This window comes from Dermatophagoides farinae, chromosome 8 (genome assembly GCF_024713945.1).
Source record: "Dermatophagoides farinae isolate YC_2012a chromosome 8, ASM2471394v1, whole genome shotgun sequence".
In the NCBI taxonomy this organism is placed as follows: domain Eukaryota; kingdom Metazoa; phylum Arthropoda; class Arachnida; order Sarcoptiformes; family Pyroglyphidae; genus Dermatophagoides; species Dermatophagoides farinae.
Window position 1 is genome coordinate 2,451,992 of NC_134684.1, and position 22,495 is coordinate 2,474,486.

Sequence of the window (22,495 nt, forward strand, 5' to 3'; positions counted from 1 at the left end):
AGACACATTCAACCAGTAACCAAAACTTTCGTTGATTCTTATATATAGAGAGATTGAAATTCGGTTTTTTTTCATCATCATCATGTTCATTGTTCTTTCGCATACATCGATAATGATGATGACGTTCTGATTGATTGGTTGGTTGGTTCAACGTTACAAATATTCATAATTCTTTGTATACAAAACAAAAAAAGTTTTAATCATTAAAACCAGATTAATTTACAATACGAAAAAAGAAAAAAAAATTCGGTAAAAAAGAAAATGAAAACAAAACAAAAAGCAATCTCATTCTATTCTAGGCACAAAAAAAAATTCTTCCGGGTTTTGTTTGTTTTTTTTTATATCAACAGAAAAAAACCTTTTGGCTTGAATTTTTTGTTTTTTGTTTTGTTTTTTATGTTTGTTCAATGTCCTGATGAGAATGTGATGATGATGATTATTTTCGTTTCTCGTTTGATGTTTAATGTTGTCGCTCATCAAAATCCTTCCTTGTCGTTTTTTTATATTCATACCATTTATTTTTTTGCTTAATCATCATTATCATCATCATGTTAATTATTTTCCCAGTACAACAACAGACAAAAACTTTGCAACAATTGTCATCTATGTTGTTTATATGATGATGAGCCTGCGAAATATGTATCTATCTATATCGTAATTAGAACGAATATAAAAAAAGAGGAACATGATAATTAGATGATGATTATTGTTCATTGTTACAGGTACAGACCACATATATAATAGCTGTCAATAATCGATGTCAATCGAAATTGATTTTTCTTCTTTTTTTAATTTTTGCGTTTGTGTGTGTGTTTGTGACTATCCATCAAATCATTTTTCTTCGTCTTCTTCTTCGTTTTTTCTTCGAGAAAAGATCGAAAGTATTCAATAAAAGATAATTGATACTTAACTCTTTTATTTTTTTCATTTAGTCAAGTTCTCTCTCTCTCTGTGTGTGTGCTGAAGGAAATTGAAGAAATCGAGGTTACGAACAAATCACGATTAGGATCACGTTTCGTATGAAAAAAAATGAACATACACACACTTTCGACACACACATACACACAATATTCATTTCGATTGATCTCTGTATTTGGCTCATGATGATGTGTCTGTAAATGTATTGATGATGATGATGATGATGATGACGAGATTTCCAATCCATTCGATCCGCCAATGATGGCATGTCAACTAATTTTTTTTCTCCTTTTTGATCGACAATGAAATGGATAGAATTGTTCATAAACGATGATGATGATGAAAAAAAGGCTATAACAATCGATGATTGATTGATCGATTTGATGAATCTTTTTTTTCTCCTTTATATCAAAAGGCATGACATTATTGATGAATGTATACTTGATCTGTTGTTGTTGTTGTTGTTGTGTCGTCAATTGTCTAGAAAATGGGCTTGAAATTTAATGATCCCCATCCGGTTTGAATTTGAATCATTCAATTGATTTATTCAGCTAATGGTGTATGTGTCCATCGTATAGTTTTTTTTTTGATGAACAAAATAATCCAAATTTTTTTTTCTCATTTCTTCAAACAAAATTGAGCCATTATCACAATCGAAATATCAATTACAATGGTGATTATGTGCACACCTTTCTATGGAAAAATTGATCTGAACTTTGCACACACACACACACACACAAACATGCACACACAATCCATCGATTGGAATCAATGTTCATCTGGATGGAATGTAATGGTCATTATATATCGATTTTTTTTCATTATTTCCATCTTTAATCCCGTTATTCTATCATTGAATTTTTTTTCAGTGCAAATTTCATCGATTCGATTTGCTTCTAAATATCTGGAATATTTTTATTTTCCATTATTTCATCAAAAGAAAAAATTTTCTTCATTTTTCAACAACAATGATGATGATGATGATGATGATGATGGGCTTCAGTGATGAAAAATGACTTTAAAATCATATATCTTTATATGTTCCATTTGGATCACATTTTAGTTGTCTATGTTGTTGTTGTCGTTGATGCTTTTATCATTATTGATTCGAAACTTTCAAATATCGTTGAAAGCAGGCATACATACACACGCGACAAAACGATGTTCATCTTATGCCATTATTGTCGTTGTCGTCGTCTTCATCATCAGTGTTGTTGTTATTGGTCTAAAGACAATGCAAAAAAGATGTGAAAAAAGAAAAAAAAGTCGTCAGAAAGGATGCGTGACGAGAAGAAATCGTTCGTTCCATACTGCATCCTTACTCATGAAATCATTCTTTTTAAATAAATGAGGGGGATGCTTATCATTTTGGTCTTTTATTTTCAACCGATTCCAAGAATCGGCAAGTTTATTTTTTTGTCAAACTATTGCCGTTAGCTTTGAATTCAATGGAAAATTGTCGTAAGAAACTAAAAACTGAATCTAAATTTCTTTTTTTTTCCATATCATTCATTCATTTATTTTCATCGAATTTCTCTCGGTTGGTGGCACTAACAAATAGTGATAGTATAGTGGAATATAAATTGTGTAATCATCAACGAATGATGATGTTGATGATGTCATCGATTTGATGGGCCAAAAAAAAATTGTTCATTGTAATAAAAAAAAACATTGTCATTCATTTGCAAGAAACAAGTATCATTACTCTTTTGGAACTCTTTTTTTTCATTATTTCATATGGCCCATATATGTGCGTGTGTGCGTGCGTGCGTGCGTATTGATATTGTTATTGTCGACCATGTAGTTGATCACTGAAATTTCAAATTAATCATTTTCTATCCTCAAAGGAGTCAATCAAATTGAATTAAATTTTGAAAATTAAATTTTCCATCTTTTGTTGTTGTTGTTGTTAATCTATATGATTGTTATGTCAATATTTCATCACAATATAAATGTTGAATCAAAAATATTTTCATCTTATATACATCTTGATGATCTTTATATATTTATTTCATTAGTTTAAATTTTTTGAATAATATCCAGATATGTGTCATTGATATATTTGTTTTTCACCGCCAACCCCCCCCCCACTCCCTTCCACATTTCTTCACCTTTTTTTTGTCCGATGTGACATGATTTAGAGATTAGATATACACACTCAAAATATACACAGGACATATGAATTTATATGGTGTAACAAGTTTGAATAGAAAATATTATTTTTGTAAATGTATCCTGTATACTTGTTTAAAATTTTTTTTTTTTTTAAATATATGTGATCGAGGTTATCATTATATGTGAACGGTGCAATACTAACTAACTTATTTTTATTTTTTTGGCTAAGTAACAAGTGAGAGAGAGTGTAGATTTAAGACCAATTTGTTTCATTCGTTATGCTCTAAATTTTGTTCAACAACAATGATATACCACACATTTCATACAGTGAATTTTTTTTCGGGTAAATCCAGTAGATTTTTTTGTTGTTGTTGTTGTTTGAAATGAAAAGACAATTTGGATTAACTTTTTTTTTGCTATTACTTTCCTAAAATGGTAAAATTATATCACATATATGGTCAGCTGGTTCATTTTTTTCATTCTTTTTTTTTGTTTTGTTTCGTTTGAGTCATTCGATTCGGTCAGGGTCATTGAAACTACTCATCAATTATGATTTGTCATGAACAATAAAATATCGATATTGATCGATATATATGAATGATTGTTATGAAAACAAAAAAAAACAATAATGGTCAATGATCTATACTCAATCATGATAACAAGTTCATGGCCATATATTTTTTTATTATTATTTCTATTCAACTCTTTTTTTTGGCATATGGTACAATGAGATGATTATATCGGAACCTTTTTTTTGTTGTCTTTTATGTTTGATAAAATTCTTTTGCCTTTTTTTTCATTCAGTAGTAGCCCATTTTATATATATTATTACATCCGTAGATAGTTAAAGTAGATTTTATTGTATTTTCACTTCAAACAACAATTGTCAAATAATTTAATCGAAGAAGGAAAAGAAAGCCTTGCGGCACATCCAAGTACTATTGGTTTTCAGGTGTTTTTTTTTTTCATTTCTTGTTTGTCCATTCATTTATTCATTCATTCATATCATTTGTTACAAATATCTGAAATGAAGCCCCAAAAAAAAACAAACAAAAAACAATTTCAAATACACAAATAACGAATGAATGCTTGTTTGTTGTTGTAATACAAATCGATTATGATTGCGCCTGTAATATTGTTGTTGTTGTTGTTGTTGTTGTTGTTGTTGTTGTCTTTTCTTCTCTTGGTTTGACCACACACACTTATATATTACTCATTATTATTTTGTTTTTATTGGTGTTCTCGTTATATATGAACGATGCTTAACGAAAGAAAAAAAAATCCGCTATTGTGATTATTGTCCATTGTTGTTGTTGTTGTTGCTGTTGTTGTTGTTTTTTTCTTCACAATAAATACGACAAGCCGGTTTTTTTTCATTTTCTCTTATTTGTTTTTGTTATGATGATTTTTTCTGTCAATTTTTCTCTTCATTTTTTTTTTGCAAATATTTTTTCTTTTTATGAGTACACTAACCAACATTTCCTATTTTTTTTTTTTTTTATCATTATTATGGAAAAGTGGCAACACACCACACCATGGTTATATTATAAAATCTTGAAATTGATCTCATTTGTTGATGCTTGATTTTTATGTTTTAGTATTTTATATATGATGATGATTATTTTATATGATTTATGGTTGATATGGCAATGGGGATTACACACAACATCTAGCCCTACTCTGACAATGGAAGATTACTCAATCCGAATTTTTTTTTTGTTCGTTGAATCTAGTATTGATGTACGCGTGTTTTGATCCTCTATTCATAAAGTGGTATTAGAATAGATGTAAAAAAAAATAATATCCACCTTGGTTGATTCAACTGACCGATTTCTTTCTTTTTTTTTGATGGATTTGCTTATGACGCCCAACATTTTTTTTTTATTTTGTTCAATTGGTAAATGATGATATAATCTTATTGTGGATTTAGATTTACATAAAAAAGATTTTATGATTTCCTTCTTCTTATTCTTCTTTTTTTTGATAATTAAAACAATCGATTTTAGACAATCGAAAAGATGAAAAAAAAAATACCGATTGATATTATTAGCTTATCCATATCAAAAACCATTAACCATCTTTTCAGCTACTATTGAGTCGATTTTTTTCTGTTGTTACAATCACATAAATAATCAGTGAATCATAATCATCATCGTGAATCATTTTTAAAGCCTCTTTTTTTCATGATGATCAATGATCAATGATCAATGATCGATGATGATGATGATGATGAAAACTAGAGGTGAGATAAGTTTTTAAAGATTTTTTTCCATTTCATTTTAGTTGTTAATAATATAAGAGATGGTAGATGATTTTTTTTTCTTCTTACCACCATTAACATATATATATAAGTATGCCAATCATTATTGATGAATCATAATTTTCCGGAAGAAAATGATCATCATCATCATTTTTTTCGGGATTGATCAAATGATCATTTCCTGAATGATGGACATATTTTTATAATGATTATTATGATGATGATAATAATAATGGCCATACTAGCCATTGAATCATCATCATTGGTGGTAATTGTCTTGCATTATCAAAGAAAATATTTAGCAATGTTTAACGCAAAAAAAAAATCATAATCGAATCAGATTTTGTTTGGACAAAAAAAAAATTTGCAACATTACAGCAAAATAAACCGATTGATTAACACTATAGATATAGAAGCACAAAAAATTAAGACCACAGACAATGATTTGTTTCTCTTTTGTCGTTTTTTTCTTCATTCAAAAAAAAAAATGATCAGCGATGAGTTTCAACATTTATATCCGATACACACCTATGCAATATTTCATTTACACATTCGAACAAGACAAAAAATCTAGAACAATCATCAAAATTTTGCTTACTAAACTTTGAATCCAACGAAATCATTGGCCAAAACAAAAAAATCACATCACATCACATCATCATCATCAACATCGCCGTATAGACAATGAGAAAATTAGTTCAATCAATTACTGGTCAATGAAAGAAAAAAAAATCAAATCTGGATAATTTTTTTGATCATCATCAAATCATCTTATCGAATAGATGAGATGACTAGCAATGAAAAAAAAAATTTAAACTAAATCGAAATGAAATTCACGAATTTTATTTTTTGATTTTTTGTTTGTTTTTTTTTTCGTCTAAATATATTATGATTATTACAACCATCCTATAAATAGAGCAAGACCAATTTTTTTTTCTCTCTCTCACACTCCACATTATTGTTTGATTTGTATGATGATTCGATTTTTCAATAATAATGATAATGATGATAATGATGATGATGATAATCATGTTTGACACGAAGACCGTCAATCATTCGTTGTTCTAGTCAAATATTGCGTGAGAGGATTCTTTTTTTTGTTTTGTTTTGTTTTTTTTCGTCACTGTTGTTAACGTCAATTATGCATATGTACTATGTACCCGCCAAACAACAACAATTTTTGAATTTTTTTTTCTCATTTTTTTTCATTTATTCATTTATATTCATTTGGTCCTGATTCTTAATCTTATTTTATTCAAGAATTTCAATTGAATATAATGAAAATGAATAGGAAAAATTCGTAGTGGCAATGATCATGATGGTGAATAATGATGAAAACATCATTCTGAAAACATTCGGCTATCCTTTTTCTCCATTTTTTTTTTTTTTTAATCGCCTCATTCAATTTGTTTATTTTTTTCGGCTTTTTTTTTGTCTATAGAAACAAAAGAGTTAAACATTTCTAAATTTGTTTTTCTCTACTAATCATCTCATTATTATCAATGAAACATTTGAACGAAAAAATAAAAAAAAATTTATGATTAGAAATGACAAATATCCACACACCAAGGAAATGGAATTAATGTTTTGATCACAGTCAATCATTCGTCGATCAATCGTTTTTTTTCGTAGGAGGAGGGAGAGAGAGAGTATATACAGTTTGAAAACTTTTTGAATTTATGAAAAGATGAATGAAAAAAAAATAACAAATTCAAATGAAAAAATTGTATCAAAACACACTTATACACACATGTATGTGTATGGGAAATCAAACAAAAACCATTTACCAAAAAAAAGTATTTCTATTGCATTGGTGTGTATCTAATTTGAAAAAAATAAAATAAAATCAACCAAACAAACAAACAAAAAAAAATTTCGATCAATCAATCAATCAACCAACCGACCGAACGACCGATCAATCAGCCATTCAAAATGGGCAAAGAATCAATCGAAATGAAAATTGAATCTTAAATCAGGAAGAAAATTTTCAATATGAATCAATTTATGATTATTATTCACTCATCTACTATTACGATTTGGTTGTTTGTTTGATTGTTTGATTTGAGAACAACAGCAAATTTTTTTTTCTTCTCCTGGATTTAAATGTTGTTATAATTTTCTCGCCTCGTTTTTTTTTATTCCGATAATCATTTCAATTTACAATGATTATTTGATATATCCGGTTTTATGTTTGTATTTTGTATCCAGTGAAAAAAAAATTGATTTCAACAAACAACAAAGAAGAAAGAAACAATCCTTTAAATTGGTCTACATTTTTTTCCATTTTGTTTTGCAACATTTCCGGTTTTTTTTTTGATTGATTTTCATTCAATTAAAAATATCCATTCGAATGGATCCATTTTTTTATGCTGTTGTTTCGTCTTAATTAAAGATTTCAGTTGTAAATTCTGACAACTGGGATTTTTTTTTTGTCACACACAAAAATACCTACTAAAAGCTATTAATATAACATATAAATACCACTCATTTCGTCAATGTGTAATTGATTGTTGTAATAATAATTTTCACTGATATAAATGATTGATGTATTTTAGTGGGGAAAAAAAATTATTATTACTTATTGGTTATCTATGTGTGTTCTCACATTTTTTTTCTTTTTCTTCTTCTTCTTTATATTCGATAACACAAATTATTTAAAATCACGTTTTGGCTGGCTCAACGGCAACTTTGGTATTAAATTGGCCATGATGACTATATGTTATTGTTGTTGTTGTTGTTGATATTCAAACTTTAATTATCCATTGAATATTTTTGCATGTTTGGGGAAGCTTTTCGTTAACATCATCATCATCATTATTTTCATTGAAATTGTAATCATATCATGTTACAGATAATTGATATTGATTGAATAAAAAAAATAGAAAAAAGAAATATCGATCTCATATATCGACAATGTAATGTTGATGTCTATGTCTATGCATGCCTGGTTGTTTTTTTGTTGTTGTTATTGTTCCACTTGCTACAAATGGACAAAACATGCATACACACATACATCAAACAATTGAAAAAACCAAGAAAATTTTTTACCATTTCCAAACATCTTTTCAATTTCAATAATGATCAAAAATGTAAAAAAAAAACCAAAAAAAAAATTCCTTTCTAGTCATGTTAATATGAATCCTTATATACTACCTTCAATACCACCACACACACATGACCTATGGGGGGTTATATTGACCTGAAATGAAAACTATTTTTGTGATTGTCATATATAATAATTTTATTAAAAAAAAATTTCTTTCCTCATCTTTTGTACCATGTCTCTATTATTATTATTATCATCTTTAATGCCATTTATATCTCTCATTTTTTTTTCTTAAATAATAATGACCTATCATATCGTACATCATGACTTGTGGAAGGCCAATCATTTTTTCTTGTTTCCCACGTTCGACTATTATAGTAAATATCACGCTAATAGCTTTGACCAATTGATTCGTTTTTTTTTATTTATATATATCATATAAACAATTTTTCATGATAAAGAATTTTTTTTTTCGTCTAGGCTCCCGGTTGTTTGTGTTGTATTGATGTTTCTTGACCAATTGTGTCCATCATTGTCATCGTCATCGTTTTTTTTCTTCTTTAGTTGACCAGAATGTACATAACATTGTGTAATAGGCGCCATATATATATATATGCATATTATATACAGTATAAATATAGTTGTCAAATGATTATGACCAAAATGATGATGATGATGATGACAATTTAATGACTACAATAAACCAATATAATATATTGGTTTATTCAATTGTTGTCTTATGGCTCATATAATAATAATATGCGGTGGTCGATGGTAAGATATGACCGTGTATAAAATTTTTTTTTTCTTTTTTTTTTGCCTCTAAATTTTTATACAACATGGTCAATGTTGAATTGCTTATAATAAAAATTTGAATTATTTGTGTCTTCATTTTTTTTTTTTTTTTTTTTTGAATGATGATGCTTATAATGTCAACCCATTTTATGGTGATGGTAAAGCATAAAAATTTTTTTTCGGTTAGAAGGTCTCTCTCTCTCTCCTCTATGAGAAAATGGCTTTTTTCTTGATGATGATGATGATGATATGTTGAAATTTTGCTCTCTCTCTCTATATTTACATGATTATGAATAAACACATCAATGCCATCATCATCATCATCATAAATGCACTATACGCAAATCTTTACCAATCGATTCATTATTTTAAACATATTTGAAGCCTATTTGATGATTTTTTTCGTATTGCTTTTTTTTCTGTTGAAAATTGCTCATTCGAAAAAAAAAAAATTTCATTTTTGTTTTTTTTTCCTTCATAATTCGTAAAATATGAATATGTGGCTTTACAGAATTTATTCTGACTTGATACCATTATGATTGAATAAACATAAGACATTCTTGTTTGTTGACTTTGATTACTGTTCAAATAGTATGGAATTTTTATTTTTTTCATAATAATCATGATGTGTATTTTTGTAAAGTTGAAAAGTTGATTGTTTTGAATCATGATGAAACATTCATCTCGGTTATTAACGGTTTTTTTCTCTTATTGTAAGCCTAATGCCCGATCGAATAGTGTGTGTGTGTATGAGTGTTAACAATAAGAAAAGAAGTAATAAATTGATTATTATTATTACTACTACCGAATCACTCATTTCATCATCCATCAACATAAAAAAACTTTCGGTTCTTAGTAATTCTTTAGTATTTGAGTTCTATCGAAAAAATTTAGTGGTAAAAGTTTTTTTCACACTACCAATCATCATCATCATCATCATTGTTTGAATTCAATCAAGATGCTGCTATAACTTTGTTCTCTTTTTTTTACACAACAACAACAACAATTGATTGAATTCAATAATTTTGACAATGTAGATGAATGAGTTTTTTTTTTGGTTATTTATCCAATATATATCTATCTATCACCATGAGGTGAAAACATCAAAATGGATGATGTTCTTGTATATATAGCGTCCATTTGCAATTTACAAACAAACAAAAAAAAACGATAAACATTCCAAATAAATGAGAAATGATCAAAAAAAAAAAAAAAAAAATGATCGACGGCTAGCTAAATATAAAATTAATGTAATGTGATGTAACGAGAAAAAAAAGAGAGTAACGAAATTGTTTCAGTGCATTGTGAATCTAGGAGCCATCCTAATGATAATGATGATGATGATGATGATGATGACGATGGAGAAAAATCCAATTGAATGATGTATCCAAAATAGTAATCAAAGATTGCTGTTTTGAATGTTGTGCTCTATATGTCACATCAATGAAATCTTTTATCGAAAATCATTTATATATATATGAAAATACTGACGGTTTTTGACGGTAGTAGTTTTTTTTTGTTGATGGCCATGTTTGTATTAAAGAAAAAAATGCAAAGATCTTCATTCGTCATTCATTCGTCTTGGCCTTCGAAAATGGAAGCAAAAAAAAAAAAAAAAGAAAAAATGGGCAAAGTAACGGGAAAATTGTATCTCATGTCAATCGAATCCATTGGTCTATCCAATCAATTCCCCTCAGGCTTATTTGATATTCTGTTTTATTTTGTTCGTTTTTCCTTCTATGTCTCTGTGATGTTTTTTTTTCCATCATCTGTATTCATTATCATCATCATCATCATCATCAACGTTGTTTATTTGTATTAGTTTCGAATGAATTTTTTTTCCATTTATTTGTTGGTATGTTTGTGTGTTAATGAATATGTGTGTGTGTTTAGCGAATGTCTAAATGCCCTTATTCGAATGAATTAGACCTTGATCTGATGGCACATAAAATGAAAATGAAGATATAGTGCAAAAAAAAGAGTGAATGAAAGACAGAAAGTTTTGATGATTGGCTAAATTATTAATTAGATGATGATGATGATGATGATGATGTGTTGATGAAGAATTTGATGCCAAACGATTGAAATTATTATTTAACAATTTTCATTATTCTACAACTCACACACACACATATGTAACACCCTACGGGCATTAATTATTAAAACCTTTTTCTTTCAATATACCAATTTCACATCAAACACTGAATGAAAACACAACACAACAATTAGATATATTTTAATCTATTATATGAAAATAAATAAACAAATCGATAAGATCGAGAATATTCTTGATCTTTAAAAGCAAAAATCTTTAGATGATGATGAAGATCTTTTGAAAATTAAATATTGTTATAGATGTAATAATGAAATTCAAATGTTTGTTTTCCATCAATAATCATCATCATCATCATCGTCATTATTGACCTAAAACTTCAACGAAACGGAAACAAACTTGGTTGCCACACACAATTTGGAGTTCTTTATCTTTTTTTTTTGTTCTTTATTTTGTTTGTTTGTTTGTTTGTTTGTCACATATATTGTAAATGCTTTTATGGTAATGAATATTACTCATCATCATCATCATCATCATTAATACTCATCAATATATATATAGTTTATTGTCAGATTTTTTTTTTGCAACTTAATGGCTGCAATCACCATCAATATATTCATAGTTAAATGAATGAATGAAATGAAAAGAAAAGAAAAATGGATGCATGGATGGACACGATGATGATCGGTTCATACAAATACAAATACAAATGTTTTGATCCAAATGTAAAAAATTTTCTTATTGTTATTTTGTGTCGTTTTTTTTGTCTCTCAATATTCAGGTGTTTTATTGTTGAATAAGTTAATGCACCAATGAATCAAAATCTATAAAAATGAAAGGTAAAAAAAATAAATTTTCTTTATTGACACCAGAAGATTCTAGTTATTAATGATTTTTTTATTATTGAAAATAATAAAAAACAATTGAAATTTACTTCAATAATGAACAGCAATAACAAACTGTCACGCAATGTAGAAATTTTTTTTTCCATTTTAAATTACGATTATGATTATTATCGTCTCGGGAACCATGATTCAAATATAGTACTACTAGACTTTAAAGAGTTTCATTGAGTTTCATTTGGTAGTAATTATGAAAATGTGACATTTTAGATTCTTGATTCAAAAACGTGAAAGATAAACAAGAATGTTTCATTACTATCGAGGATAATGATGATGATGATGCTTGAAATTGATTATGATTATGATTATATGGAGAATTTTATTACTATCCATTTGGGAGATATAATATATAGTTTTGGCTTCACTAATAATGATTGTTGAGAATCTGAAAATGTTCATGATGATAATGATGATGATGATGATGACTGAGAGCAAAAACAAAATCGATTAATACTAATGATTGAAAAAGCCAAATCAATTAATTTAGCTAAATCCATTCAGATATTCTATAGAAGAATAAATTGACAAATATTTTCTTGTCATCATCATCATCATCATTTATCTTTCACACTGCTGGTGATCAGCATAATTTTTCCTTCTCTTTTCATCATCAAGGAATATATTTGCTGCTCAATACGTTTGTAATATTTATCACAACTTGTCACCTAGATTTTTTTTGATGCTCAAAATAGCAAACATATTAATTTCAATATATGTAATAAATTTCATGAAAAAAATGATGAGAAAAAATTGATATAATGAGATTTATTTCGTTTGAAAAAAAAGTGTGGAAAAATAATGTCATTTTTTTTTAGAAAAATTTTTCACTAGCCATTCCTTTTTTTGTATTTGATCCTTGCTTATTGAAATTATCGATTGCCATTATCACCATTACACATCCACCTAATGCATCTGGTAATCGGGTGGTAATACAAAAACACACACACACACACTAATACTATGATGATCGAATGAATATTGGGAAAATCTATCTATATTGATGATGATCGGATATTTTTTTTTTTTTGCAAAAAAAAAATTCAAAGAATGTCTGTATGCTTACTCGTAGGTGGCAAATTCGAGCAACAAAAAAAAATTGATTACATTTTTTTTCCATACTTTTTTTTTATCTATCATTTTATATGATCATCAAAAAATGGATAAAAGAGTGTTCACTTTTTTTTGTTCTTCAATAATATAATTATACAAAAACGAAAAATTCTTTTTTTCTTTCTTCTTTTCATTTATCACAGATTTTTTTTCTTGTTTTTTTTTGATTCACAGACAGGCTTGCCATTGATGATGAAGATAATTGGAATGGCTAAATTTACCACGACCAATTGAATAACAAACGAACAGACGGCCGAACGGAAGTGTACAGTGTTCGAAATAATAAATGGCAAAAAAGAGTGGTATATCGTCAAAATTGATAATACATTGCTTCGTTTTTTTTCTTGGCTACATGTTGCATGATGTGTTGTTTTTTTTATATATTTATATACATTGTTTGGACCATAACCACAATATAACTGGAAAAAAAACAGGTTAAAACACGCGTGACCAAATTGAATAATCATCATAAGTGTGGCATAAATGGCTATTTGCACCACAGGCGGCAGCTTCAACAATAAGAAAATTGTTCCATCATCATCATCATCATCATCATCATGTTGATATAAACATTATTGTGTAACAATACAAGGAAGAAAAAAATAAAGAAACAAACAAATGAAATAACGAGAAAATAAATGGCACACGTCGAAAATGATTTTATTTTTATTTGTTTGAAATGATTTTTTTTTTCAAACAAACAAACAAACAAACCACAAATGATTCTAACAACATTTCTGGTCAGTTTTTGTAACAACTTGTAAACTTATTTTTCATCGTTTTGTTTCTTCTTTGTTTTATATTCAATTTTTAGATGAATATGATACTAACTGGTTTTTACAAACAAACAGCAACAATATTTGTTTTTTGAATTTTGGCGCCATTTTTTATTATTGTTATGTCATAAATGTCGATTCAGCCACATTCGATTTTTGTGTTGTTACCACCAATGCGTTACCATAAGAGGCCATGAATCATGGAATAGAAACAAAATAATTTTGTTCATTTTCCGTTGTCAATATTGAATTATCTGATTTTTATTTTTTTTTTTTTTTTGCTATTTTGCCATCAAGATTTTTATTTCGTCCATTTTTTTTTAAATTTTACGATACGATTTTAACTTAACTTGTCTTATATACATACGTTCACCTCAATTGAAAAATAAACCTCAACCAAATGAAAATGCCATCATCATCATCATCATCAGTGACATCTATATTACCATCATCAACATCGTTACCATCATCATGTACCATAAATGGCAACAATCATCAACTTGACCAACAACAAATGTTAACCATTTCTAATGATAATGGTATGGATGTTGAACATCCTATCAACACCAACGATGTAAAAATGTCATCAAATGGCCATTCGGTTAACAACGATTCACCAACAACAACAACAACAACAACATCGTTGCAACAATCACAATCTATTCTACAAAATGATGAAAATAACGATTTGGACATGAACACATTGACCAGTCGATTAATCGAACGTAGTTCTTATCGTAACAGTCGTCGACGAAATCATAATGGCTCATCATCATCATCACATAGACAGTGTTTCGCCACAACATTTAAACATGATGAAAATGTCATGACAAATATGGTGCCGATTTCTAGAAAATTCGTAGATTGTTCACCGACAACTATGACCGAATTGACAACCGACAAAGATTATCTTGATTATATAGCCAAATTACAAATGGACAGTTTGATTCCACTTAAAGAAGATGTTGCCGGTAAGTTATTGTCATTATTTTTTTTTTCGCAAAAATATTTCTGTATCATTTATCTTAATTATGTGTAATATGAAATGGTCTTTATTATTGAAAGTTGTTTTCGTGGAAAAAAACAACACAGTTTGTATGTCACAAATCTATCACGAATTATCATCATTTATGTGATGACAACAATTGGAATTTTTTTTAGTGATTTGTGACAACGGTGTTTTTTTTGTTGTTGCAAAATAAATTTTTACCTCACTTGAAATGGAACATTTCTTCACTATTTACACTCATGGAATCGATCCGAAAATAGATGGCACTAGCAATTATATATGATTGTGATGATGAGTAATTTTTATTGCAGCTAAAAACTTCAAACACTGAGTACATTTTTTTTATCGTCGTTTAGTTTAATTGCTAGTTGAAAAAAAATTATAAACAAAATTTTGCCTGAAGTGATCAACATTGATCATCATCATCATCATCATCATGATCCGAATGATGAAAATATATATGCATTCAAATTATGAACAATTTGAACCTCTAAAATGGATAGATAGAAAGAAAATATCTGATGAAATTGATCATGTTTTGTATATCCATTAGTGATGATAATGATAAAATCAATAACTATCGATTGATCGATACTTTATAATTGGCCAATATATAATCAATCTAATCGTTAAACTGTTATTTATATTAACAATTTTTCATTTTTCATTCAATTTTCTTTTTCTTTTTTTTTTATTCAATCAACAGATTGGCTTAATCGTACTCTTAGTAAGTAACAAATCTATCATCTATCATCATTTTTAAATAATTTCAAATTTTTTTACATTATTTTTTTCTTTAGATTTAGATGAATCAATTAACATAGATAACTTTATGGAACGTCTAGAAAATGGTGTGCTTGTTTTTAAATTGATACGTGTGATTGAAGATCAAATCTGTGCTAAACATCATTCCGATACGAACATGATGATTGATGGTACACCTATAATGATTAATGATAACGGACGAAAATTGGATGGATCTCAATCAGTCACCAAGGTTTGTGTTTGTTATATCAAAATAAAAATAAAAATATCACCACACACAAGTCCATACGATTCTATAAACAATTTTCAATTTGTTTTTGTCTTGAACTATCCATTATTGTGATGACTTTATAGACTAAATCAAAACACTTGAGACCAATCAATGATCCAACAATCATTCATTTTGACTTTATTATTTGTCATCATCATTCTTTTGTAAACAGCATGAATTCATTGCTATGCATGCATGTTTGCAGGTTTTGTATAATAATGTTTTATATTTATATAATCAGGTACTATAGGTATCAGGAAATGATCGTTGAGAACACAATCTGAATTGAACATTTTTTTTTTTTTGAATTCAAGCTTGATTGATCAACCAAAACACAATCAAACAGAGTTTTAAGCATGGTTATAAAAGATTTTTTTTCACGACTATTCACTTTAGATTCTAACTTATATATATTGTCCTTAAAATCCTAGTTATGTAATCACTCATTTTTCATTTTTGTTTTCCACTTACCAGAAATTCATTACGATGAACAAGATGAATGGTCATCATCAACTTATTGGTACGACAAATTCATTAAATCGTCGATGTTCATTACCGATTGGCAATGAAAATGTTTCTGGTTCACAGCCAATGTTCAATTCTATTGGGTTTTTAAGTGCATATCATATGAAATGCTGGGAAAATGCTAAGCCACATACATTTTTTGCTCGAGATAATGTCAGTAATTTTCTTGAATGGTGTCGTAGGTTTGGTGTAAAAGATGCTGTACTATTTGAAACGTAAGTTTTTCTTTGACTCAATTGATTCGATATTTTGTTTATTTGATCATTATTTTTATTAGTGAGGATCTTGTATCTCATGTCAACCAACGAAACGTAGTTCTTTGTATATTAGAAGTGGCACGAATTGCATGTACTAAGTATTCATTTAGTCCGGCACCCGGTCTTGTTGAATTGGAACAAGAAATTGATCGTGAAATTGAACGAGAGCTTCAACTACAAAAACAAGCCGAGCATACCAGAGTGACTAGCAATGATGATCGGAAAAATTGCCAAAAACCCGAAATTCCCGATAAGCCAGCTACATTAAGAACAAAAACTGCTCAACATCATTCCAGAAATATTTGCCGCCAATTATGGCCTAACAATGAAAATGATGCAACCATCCAACAAGATGATATTGATTCCATCGATTCGACAAGATCATCCTTTGCCAATACAACTCCTTTAACGCTAGTCAATCAACAATCTAACGGTTCAATAAACAGAGAATGTCGAGATGATGATGAAGAAGATATCACTCTTATTTCTGCTCAGAATGATTCAAAAGATGTAGGATTTGTTGATGCTGATTCTGGTTGTTCATATTCATCATCGAATCATTCTGATTCAGTACTGCCAAGATCACCTAGTTCAAATTCTGTATTAAGTTCAACATCAAGTTCAGCAGCATCGGCTACATATTTTGGTGATCATGGTGGTTGTACAACCGAAACATCTTCGACATGTTCATCGACACCTACGCCAATGACCTCTGAACTAGATCACAAGGTAATGACATTATCTTAAATAAACAACGTAAAATGAAATATGCACATTCAAAATGACAAGATATGCATTCATAATTATTCTTTGTGATAACTATACATGTTCCGTTATAATTAATTAACATTTCTCTGGATAATAATCTATTGTATATACCGTGTCATAATTATCATTTGTCGTTAACAATGATTCATTTATCTAACAATTTACTTTATTTTTTCTAATATTTCATTTAAACATTATATATTTAGGTTATGCAAATTGCCAAGACTTATTATGGGAAAGAAGCTAGACAAGGTGTACAAAGACTTTCTGAAGGTAAGTTTGACCAAAGTTACGCTTTTTTTTCTTTCCACTGCCATAAGTTATTATATACGACTATTTTTCCGCCCTTATGCACATTACATTGATGAAACTTTGTATCAATCATATTAAAGGATTTTATTTTATATTTTCGTTAGTAGTGAATGTCTGACAAACAAAAAAAAACTGTTACTGCTAAAGGCTATCATCATCATCATCATTTAAATTGTCGAAAAGCTATTAATGAATGTTCATTTCGTTGTTGTTGTTGTTTGGTTGACTGTTCAAGTATATAGCTTTTAGAATTCTAGATATATAGATTATGAGTAGTGGTTCATTAAAGATTAATTAATTAGTTTTTACTCAGATTTTTTCAAGACAACTATGAAAAAAACAATTATGTTACACTTTGTTGTTGTTTATCATTATTGTTTACCGTTTTGGCGAAAAAAAAAAATTTTTTTTGAATCCCAGAAAACAGTATTGGAGAAAAGCAAACTGATTCAGATTATTCATTTTTGTTTTTGGCATTTAGTTTTTTTTCAAATGAATAATCCTGTGTTCAATTTGGTTTCTATTATACAATTATTATTACATGTTTGTAAATTGGTTACTCACTCAAATCGAATGCAAACGCGCCTAATACCATTATTATCGAATTAAGGATTTAATCGATGATGATGATGATGATGATGATTATGATGTTCAATTGATGGATATTTTTGGTTTATTTTATTTTTTTTCCTGTTTCAATCATGTTGTTGTTGTTGTTGTTTAACACAACATTTGAATCGACAATAAATAACAACAACAACAACAATAACAACAACAACAAAACTCTAATGAAATGACGATGATGATGATGATTAAATTTCATTTCCTATTGAAAAGAATAATCACATATATATACAGACAAAAGAAATTAAAGAAAGAAAAAAAAAATAAAATAAAATAAGAATAAAAACAAATCAGGCTGATTGATAGTTTGATTTCAAGAAAAAAAAATAAAAAAAAAATAAGCCAAGCTAATCCTGAATGGTGGATAGACAACAACAACAACAAAAAAATTTGCTTTGCTTTTTTTCATGGCTTCTTTTATCTTTTTCTCTATGTGTATATAATCATCAATAGATTGGCATTTTTTTTCATTTTCTTATTCCACAATGTGCAATGAATCACGTTCTCTAATAGTTGCACATTGTTCCTACATTTGTTTTACATTCCATTTTCCGGGATTGTTTCCAATGGATGAATGAAAATATTCTTAGATAGACAAAATCCAGATTAATTCAATCATCAAACTATTAAATCAGATATAAATGTGTCTATGTTGTGATGATGTGAAATAATAAATGTTTATCTGTGACAAGAGAGAGAGAAAAAAGAACAGAGAAAAAAAACCATAACGATTATATCAAATGTGTCAAAGATGAACAAAAAAAAGGGTAATGGTTGGAAACGAAAAACAAAACAAAACAAAAAAAAATTCCACACAATATTTGACATACATAATTAAGATGATGATGATTCATTCACATCATCATTATTAATCTCAAATGTCCGAAAACAAAAAACAAAAAAAAATAATTTCACACTGAATATCTTGTTGTATCCTTAATGTGTCAAATAATAAAATGAATTATACATTGTTCTATGTATAATGATGATGATGATGATAGGCACGAACGGGACACAAAAGCTGATAACCGATATATTGATGTTCATTATTATGATTTTTATGATCGGTAGGTTCTATGCACTAAACTAATTTAGCTTTCATTCAATACACATGTGATGATTATGATATTTTTTTTTGTTTTTGTTTTTTTTTCACTGGTGATCCAATTCCCACCAAACACTATTGCATACTATCCATTGGTATCATCATCATCATTATAATTATATCCTGATACATACACGGTATATTATATTTGTTGATGATTAGCATTATGTGTGTGTGTGTGTGTGTGTGAGTGTGTTTTTGTATACGGAAAAATAGCTCTGAAATTGATGGACATTTTTTTCCACTAAAATTATTTTATTTTTGTTTTGCCATTTGATGTTTTGGACACAATAAAGCAATTATTGTCTCGCCTCCTGTATTGTTTTTAGGGCGAAAAAACATCATCCATTGAATATTTCCACCATTATGTTGATGTCATTTATTCGAGTAAAGTGATTTTTTTTTTTAGTTTTTGAAATTAATTTACTTTTCTCATAACTGTCTATTGTGTCTTGTTATCGTTGTATTCATTATGTCTTTTTTTTTGTTTTTTTTCTTTTTAAAATTATAAATAGGTAAATACAAAATAGCCAACCGAATAGTTTTTGTTCGAGTAAGTCATCATTCTTGTATTATTGTAACTTTGATTAGGTTAATTGATTTGACATTTTTTCTTTCTTCCGTTTTTTCCCACATCATTCATAGCTACTAAAAGCTCGTCATGTGATGGTTCGTGTTGGTGGTGGCTGGACAACATTAAGTCATTTTCTTGCACGTCATGGTGGTGACCCGAATCAACAGATATTGCCAGATGAATTACTTCCGTTAGATACAAAATCAAGCCAAATGAATTGTCCGAACGGTGGAATGAATAGTCAATCAAGAACGGCCAATGCTAATCGTCATCATCATAGCCATCGTATTCATAATAATAACAATAATGGAAGTACAACCCATACTCTAGTCATTTCAACGACAACAAAAACAACTACCATTCATAATCCAAATAATAATGTTGGTTCAGCACGAAAATCATCGATGACATCAGATTTATTGAAATTGACCAATAATAATGGTCAACAGAAATTTATTTCGACAAATGGTCGAAATGTTGGTATGATGTCAATCAATTCAACACCTGTAAGCCGTCGTAATTCGGTTTCATCAACAGCTGATAGTCCAGAACCATCATACCATTCGACATCAGCAACCAACTCTGTACTCTCCACTATTGCACCATTATCATCGCAAACAAAAATTCCTATATTGCGACAAACCTCACGTTCAAGATTGCCATCGATGATTGGAAATGAAACAACACCATCATCCAAACAATTACTACGGTCAACCAGTTCCATAATCAGTATATCACCATCTCAGGAACTTTCAACGTATCTGAAACAGCAACAATTACGACAACAAACAATGACCAATGGTAAGATACAATATACACAACATTCAATGATACCTCGATCAACAACCGAATTTGGACAAATGCGTAGATATGCAAATTATCTACGTAGTTCACAACATATAACCAATAAAGAATCCATAGCAAACAGCAACACATCCATCAATAGTCAACAATCACAAACACCTACTATACGGCCAAATCATCGACCTAGCACAGCTTTTGGACAGAAAACATGTTGATTACAATCTGTCATGATTGATATAATTGTTTTAAAATCTTAAATTATAGAAATAATGGTTAATAATTGAAGAAATCCTGTTATTCTGGTTATCCATAATTAGCAAAAAAAAAAGAAAAATATGTGTTCATTGTTTAAAATTTTTATTTCTGTATACATACATGACAATAAATGAATGAAAAAAATGGATCATCATATAATGTTTATAACCATTCTTCAACTATGGAACTTTTTTTCTAATATTTCTTTTTCACATTTTTATCATCATCATCATCATCATCATCATTATAATTATTAGTATTACTATTCGATTTAATAATGATCATTTCAAAACAACATTATCTATGATTTTTCATTTTCGTTATGTTAAATTTCAATTCGATAGTTCTCTCTCGTTTTTTTTTTGTTATAATTTTTTATCATCATCATATTCATTTCTTTTCTTTTTTTTTTGTTCAACACAGCCAATGATTCATTTTTTTCAATTTGTCAATCAATTCATTCAAATAAAGATGGCCATATTGTCATATGGACAAATATAATAAAATAAAGTATTTATATTATATTTATTGCTCACTTCAATTTTTTCGAAATAATGCTTGCATGCCACCATTGACGCCATCTGGTGTTTACAATTTGTAATACAATGAATTCGAAAAATGAAAAAAATATATAATTGGATTTTTGTTTTTTTTTAACAAAAATTAATTCATATGAATTGGTATTATAAATTCTAACTAAATGAACCAAGTATGTCTTGCTGCTGAATAATGGTGAACGTAATGGTGACAATTTTGGTTAATAACCTGTCATGGTTAATACCAATCATCATAGCACAGGAATTTAAAATGAATACAACATATTTTCCAATGGAAATTTTATTTCAAATCTGTTACCGAAAACGTTTAGAATGGCTTTCCGGTAAAGAGCGAACACAATTTGCCGAATGTTGTGGCCAATTATATATGTGTTCTTGTTTGTTTAAGATGTGTGCTAAAGAGTATTGGATAAAACAATCTTATTGGTGTCAAGGAGCACCTTTTGCGGAATGTCATATCGATGAATTTTGTAACTATATATTCGCCAATAAAACACATCCTATAGAAATAATTTGCGCACATCATTTAACCAATCGTTTAGGATTTTGGTCAAACATTTTATTTCTATTATCAACAGTGTTCGTAATGTTCCTAATGATTTTGATGGTCTGGATCGGTAGAATTGTATTGCAGAATAATAACAATAAAAATCAAAATGACAATATGCAAATTTCGCCGTCAAATGAAAGTATC

The 22,495-nt window shown here is 28.4% G+C and overlaps 1 protein-coding gene across 4 annotated transcripts in view; it reads left to right on the forward strand.

The window, feature by feature from the left end:
• LOC124495842 (uncharacterized) overlaps window positions 1-21,323 on the forward strand; it is a 29,853-nt gene extending 8,530 nt beyond the window's left edge. For 3 of the 4 annotated variants that reach the window (XM_075733716.1, XM_075733717.1, XM_075733715.1), the window contains 9 exons: window positions 13,374-13,939; window positions 14,014-14,946; window positions 15,691-15,711; window positions 15,785-15,981; window positions 16,495-16,760; window positions 16,823-17,531; window positions 17,777-17,843; window positions 20,127-20,164; window positions 20,257-21,323. In XM_075733716.1, the coding sequence (XP_075589831.1) occupies window positions 14,376-14,946; window positions 15,691-15,711; window positions 15,785-15,981; window positions 16,495-16,760; window positions 16,823-17,531; window positions 17,777-17,843; window positions 20,127-20,164; window positions 20,257-21,204 (2,817 nt within the window). In that variant the 5' untranslated portion in view covers window positions 13,374-13,939; window positions 14,014-14,375 and the 3' untranslated portion in view covers window positions 21,205-21,323. Of the gene's footprint in view, window positions 1-13,342; window positions 13,940-14,013; window positions 14,947-15,690; window positions 15,712-15,784; window positions 15,982-16,494; window positions 16,761-16,822; window positions 17,532-17,776; window positions 17,844-20,126; window positions 20,165-20,256 lie in introns of all 4 variants that reach the window. The other variant, XM_075733718.1, reaches the window with a different exon arrangement.
• Window positions 21,324-22,495: the final 1,172 nt, after the last annotated feature.